The sequence below is a fragment of the Saccostrea cucullata genome, unplaced genomic scaffold, assembly GCF_032062105.1.
Source record: "Saccostrea cucullata isolate Sc308-1 unplaced genomic scaffold, CSIRO_AGI_Scuc_v1 ctg124, whole genome shotgun sequence".
NCBI classification, from domain to species: Eukaryota; Metazoa; Mollusca; class Bivalvia; order Ostreida; family Ostreidae; genus Saccostrea; species Saccostrea cuccullata.
Genome location: NW_026927278.1, coordinates 261,708 through 267,342, shown reverse-complemented (window position 1 = coordinate 267,342; position 5,635 = coordinate 261,708). Strand labels below are relative to the sequence as shown.

At 30.2% G+C, this 5,635-nt stretch overlaps 1 protein-coding gene across 1 annotated transcript; it reads left to right on the top strand.

The window, feature by feature from the left end:
* The first annotated feature begins 702 nt into the window (after positions 1-702).
* On the top strand, positions 703-3,083 carry LOC134273918 (uncharacterized). The gene is made up of 4 exons (XM_062756135.1): positions 703-972; positions 2,147-2,318; positions 2,546-2,631; positions 2,837-3,083. Exons 1-4 carry the CDS (start codon positions 909-911, stop codon positions 2,959-2,961), a joined length of 447 nt encoding a protein of 148 aa, XP_062612119.1. The 5' UTR covers positions 703-908; the 3' UTR covers positions 2,962-3,083.
* Positions 3,084-5,635: the final 2,552 nt, after the last annotated feature.

The following is a 5,635-nucleotide window of genomic DNA, read 5'->3' as shown; positions in this document are numbered from 1 at the left end:
ATGCCTGTCATATTTAAATAATTGTTACCACAAAGCAGGGATTCCCTCACATGCTCCAGTACACGTGCATCCTTGCGCATCATTTAACCAGAAAAGTCAAATCAGGGTAATTAACAGACAATTAGGAGACATGCATTTAATTTATGATTAAAGTTTATATTTTTGCATTTCTGTGTTTAATGATCGTAAGATAAACAGTTTCCTATTTAAAGACAGGGAAATCAATTTTATATAATAATGTAAATGTAAGTAAAAATCATTAATTTTCATGATTTATTCAACCCTTCACTGGATTTGAAAAAAAAAAACAACTTAAGATTCCTTATCATAACATATAAAATTTTATTCTCGTGTTCAGAAAAAAAACATGATAACATTTTGTAAAACCGTTCTTTCTTTGTTTAAGGATAATGAAAACAAATCATCTACTAGTATTCCTCTCTTGAAAAAACAATATACTTGTATTAATATTTTTTTTAATTTCAATATTCTTCTATTTTATCAGAATATAATAATGGATGTTCAAATTATCTTTGACGTCACGAGTCCCTTAATTTCAACGAACACATGTCCGTATACTTACATTCAAATACTGTTTTTGTTGAAAGATTGGTGTAAATATTGTACAAATGGACAATATTCCGTAAACAACATAAGTGGTATTCCGTATGGGGATTTGAACACGGCGTATGGCCGATAATTTGATGTGATTATCCTTCAGGCAATCATCTGCTAGTTTTCTATTCTCTTAATGAAACACTTGATGCTCATCTCCGAAGCCAGATAGCGGAGTAATTACTTAAATTTAATAAATATCGATTGACCTATCACGCAGTTTTTACAATATAAATCGAAATCGAGACCGCTCAGATTTATTTCACGCGGTTTTTGGTTGTGATAACTAAAACATGGACATGTTTGAGAGAGTTTTGTTTGGAGGACTTTTCTTGGTTTTTATCACCACTGTTCAAGGTAGGGAATATAGCTTGCTCCATATTGCTATAAAATCTTTTCAATTGCCCTTTCACTACTATCATGATTTCAAATAGACCGAACAAATATATCATTATCATATTGCACCTGATCCCACCTCTGATGTTTCGAGGTCCATATTTGCTCTGCTCCTATTTTGTATTGTTTTAGGGACTTTTGAGCTTGAATACTATACAATTATTGCTGTTTTTAAGGTCAATACGATGATTTAGCCAGCTGCAGTAATAAAATATTTACCAAGCCCGAAGGGCGAGGTGAATATTGTACTTCTACTTCTAAGGTGGCTAAATCGTTGTATTGACTGAAAAAACCCAGCATTAATTGTTTTATTATATGATTTTATGATTAAACGGTACAACTCATTACTTGTTTGCATTTGCTGAAGTCCTATATAGCCAAAACAAAGAAGGCAGCAGAAAAGCAATGTACAGAAACATTACAAGTGGTATTATTTATTTGACATTTTTAAACGTATTTTATGAAAAAATGTATATAATGCCAGGTTCTTTTATAGGATAGATTTTGAAAAGGGAGGAAGATTATCAGCTGAAAAAGGAAAAATTTACGTTAAAAAAAGGTGACATAGGGGAGGGAGGTATTCCCCTGTCCCCCTCTAACCACCTCAATCCCAGATTATAATATTCCCTAAGTTCACATGAGTAAAAGTCAGTAGCAGGTGAAAAAGGTTTCAAATTTATTTCTATCAATTTGGAATTTCCTGATATATTTTTAGACCAAAATAGTGAAAATAAATACTTATATTCACCTGGAACGTCAATATAACGTAGTATTTTTTCTACATTGCTGGATCACTGCCAATCAGAGAGATAGGAATTATTCAATCATATAATAATTATCTCCATATATTTCAGTATATTAAATACAACAATCTATAATGTAGTAAATTTTAAATTTACTTTTTGTTTCTTTGCGCTGCAAGAAAGGGTAATTGTGTTTCTTTTATGGAAAGAGGAAAATGCCTGATGTACATGTACTTAGATGTATATCTCAAACTAAGCAATCGTATAATTTTATTTAAATATACCTATCTTTTTTATATAGAAAAGAGAGACGTAAAACAAAGCATTACAAGAAACAGACTATGTCTCTCATCATATGTACTTTTGCAATGAAAACTTTTTCTTTATACCAGGAACATGCTCATTTTCACGAAACTTAGAAGGTGAGTGGACGATTGAAAAAGATGGACAACTGTTGGGACGAATGACAGTAGGCTACACAAGAATGGACGTAACATATATGGGTCAGGTCTACAATTATACGTGTGCTCAGTTTGACTATCAGCAGGAAAAATACCTTCTGAGGTAAAATATATTAGGGATCTTACCTCCATTTATTTCAGAATTAACAGAACACATGAATATATGTTGACAATAGACATGAAAAGATTTGGTCTGGCATTTTCTCTGTGACACATCATTGTTTCAGGATCATAAAGTACACAATAACAAATAATACTATTCTATAGCTAAATAGTGATAATGGGTATTAAACGGACATTAGTTAAATGTCTCTCTCATTGTATGCATAGAAGTGTCACTGATGCTAAAGGAAAGGCCTGTCTGATGTTTACTCCTTTTGGTTCTGCAGACACACTGATGATGATCAGACTTCACAGTAAGTATCTGTTAAACACAGACCTGTACAACCAGCCCGATCTACTATCTTATATCCACCAAATCAGAAATATAAGTATATCATAAAAAGTTTAATAAGGAAGAGAGTATTTGTAAAGAAAAAAACAAAGTTTTACCGATGAATTTTTTCCCTAATGCAAACTTTTCAATGTACTTACCCATGCTTTATTTCTTTGTTTTAACAGTGACCCACATTTACGATGACCGTGCATTCTTTACACCCCAGTACTTGGTAGGTGCCGGGACAATGAATTCCGTCTGTAACAACTATGACGATGGACAGATCCTCTTTATTAATTATGTTCAGTGAGTGGGGGAACAAAATTTTCAGTGCGTTCAAATTCAGGGTATTAACTGATCCCATCCTATGAAAAGCCCCCCGTATTTATATATATGAACAAGAGTATATAATAAAAATTGTAAAACTAAAAATGGATCTGTGAAAAAAATATGCCTTTACCTTGACAATACGTTAAATGTACAAATTAAGTGTGAATGAGGCACGTTTAATGTTACGTTTGAAGAAGGATCTTGACATGAATTTTGACATAACTAAGTGGGTTTTTTTTTTAGTTTACTTACAAAAAACATTCACTGACAACATTTTTATAGGATGTTTCATGTAAAAAGGAGCAGTTTTCTACAAGTGATTGTACTGTACGGTCGATCTTTTTTCTCTTATTTTAGTAATTTTAAAGAAACAAAAAACAGAATCTAAACAAGACAACTTTCTTTGGGATTAGAAGCACCTTTTCTAGATAAATTAATGATACACACAGTGTAAATGACAATTATTCTGGAAGAAACAACAAGATGGTATTTAAGTTTACGATCAACTCGAACTTTCTTCACAGTATGTTAATGAAGGAACACTGGTTGGTATGCAGAGCACCACATCCTGAGTAATTTACTTTGAAGAAATACAGAAAAATCTTAATTTAATTAATTACAATGTCATGTTACACAGTTTAAAAGAAAAACAACAGGAACGATTAACAAAAACCTCTCAGAAATCTGTAAAAGATGAAATGTTTACTTGTTTAGACTGTTTTGCATTCAAAATTGCCCATTCTTCAAATACCCGGTATTTATCTTTAAAATATAGCTTTTATTTATTGTGGTGTTATGTCTGTTTACATATTTATATATCAAAACATTGACACATTGCTCTTTTGTACCTACCCTTAGAATTTACTTTATTTCAAAATATTAATATTTATGTGTACATTTATAAAATATATAAAGCAATGTGTTTTTAAAAGAATATTATTAGCACAAATAACTTCTGCTTGATCTTTTTTATTCGTGTTCAAGTCGTGTCTAAACTTATTATTATTTAATTTGAATTGTTTTATTTATGAATGAAATGAATTCAGTATAAGTTTTAGTATAAATTCTAATCAAAATCAGTAGATTTGTTATTACGATAAATAATCGTAAGGGGGTATGACGGATTCATGCAATTTTCTATCTACTATTTCATCTCAGTATAAAAATTCCGTACTTTCACTTAATGGATCAATTTGATTTAAAATTAATTTTTCTAACAGTTAATGAATTTTTTTTCATATTTGGTGAGAGACGATTGATATAAAAATGTTGTTGTTCGTCACAAAGATAGAGTTATCGCTCATTATACAAGATTTATCTCTGTTTACTTGTATCCTACGGTCAAATGAATAATTTATTGTTATATACCATTAGATTATACATGATGATTAATGAATTAGTTAATCAATGCATCACTTTGTTTGGTTGCTTACAAATTTTATTAAATATTGAACAGTCGATCACCAACAAGGCTACCTAATGAAATTAATTGAAATAAATTCAATAATTAGGAAATGATAAATGAATCATATTGGGAAATAGATATTTGATAACAAATTTTTTCAATTAAAACTTTTATTTCTTCAATCCTAACAAGAAAATATGGAAAATATAGAAAGGAGGATCCAAAGTCTTAAACCTGCTGTGATCTTGAAGTATGTTAAATGTCTACGCAGTCATTTGATTTTATATTTTATAATGTGCAGAAAAGAAACATTTTTTGCATTGAAAAATCTTGGATTCTTAAAAAAGTGATTTTCGAAACGTTATTTTGTTGTTGTTGTTTTTTTTTTTTATAAATATCTTTGCTTTGAATCAGCTTTACTCGCAATTGCACAATTACATCAGTTTTAAACTCGACAAGAATGGCACTTTTTAAACGAATCATGTTAGATGTTTAACAACATATACAAATTCTTTAACTTATTGAAGAGTCCAAAGCAGCTTGATTCAAATGAACATATAAAGAATGGTGTAAAATTTAGATACATAAACCTTGGGATATTTAAAGAACATAATTAAATAAAGAAAAAACAAAATTGAATGTGTACAGTACAGTCAGAAATTATTGAATTACTAACAACTAAATAAAAAAATTAATGAAACTAAAATAAATCTTAGGACAAGTAGACCGTAAAATTGTTTAATTTAAAAATCCTAGAAGAATTTTCCATTTTTCAACTTTGTTCGTTCTTTCATTACATTTGTTTATGCTAATTTAGCTGCTTTGGTTTTCAATGGAAAGTGTTAAAAGAGTTGCAGAGTCTTTTTTTGAAATGTTGACTTTAAACGACAATGTTATTTATCAATTTTGTATACTCCATTAGTTAATTCCAAAGAAGGAAAATTTATTTTACTCTTTCATACCTTGCAGTTTTTAAACATTTGTGAATACAAAATCAGGTAGGTTAATAACGGAACGCAAAATAATTATCAACCATGGGAATTCCCAACAATTCAGTAGGGAACAGTGCAAACACGGACCTCTTACAAGTCAGAGGTGGGATAAGGTACCATGGCAGAGTGAGCATTACCTGCAATGATAACTTTATGTAAGAGGAACTCTAGGAACCTGCAGGTTTTTGCGGGAAGAAAATACTAATACATAATCTTTTTCCACGAGATAGAGTTTTTGAAAACTTATCATTTGTACC

What these genes read in the sequence shown, in the direction of transcription:
- LOC134273918 (XM_062756135.1), top strand. Translation starts at nt 909, where the DNA reads ATGGACATGTTTGAGAGAGTTTTGTTTGGAGGACTTTTCTTGGTTTTT. An exon ending in TTTTATCACCACTGTTCAAG is followed by an intron (nt 973 to 2,146) that starts GTAGGGAATATA and finishes TCTTTATACCAG; the next exon opens with GAACATGCTCATTTTCACGA. An exon ending in GATGATGATCAGACTTCACA is followed by an intron (nt 2,632 to 2,836) that starts GTAAGTATCTGT and finishes TTGTTTTAACAG; the next exon opens with TGACCCACATTTACGATGAC.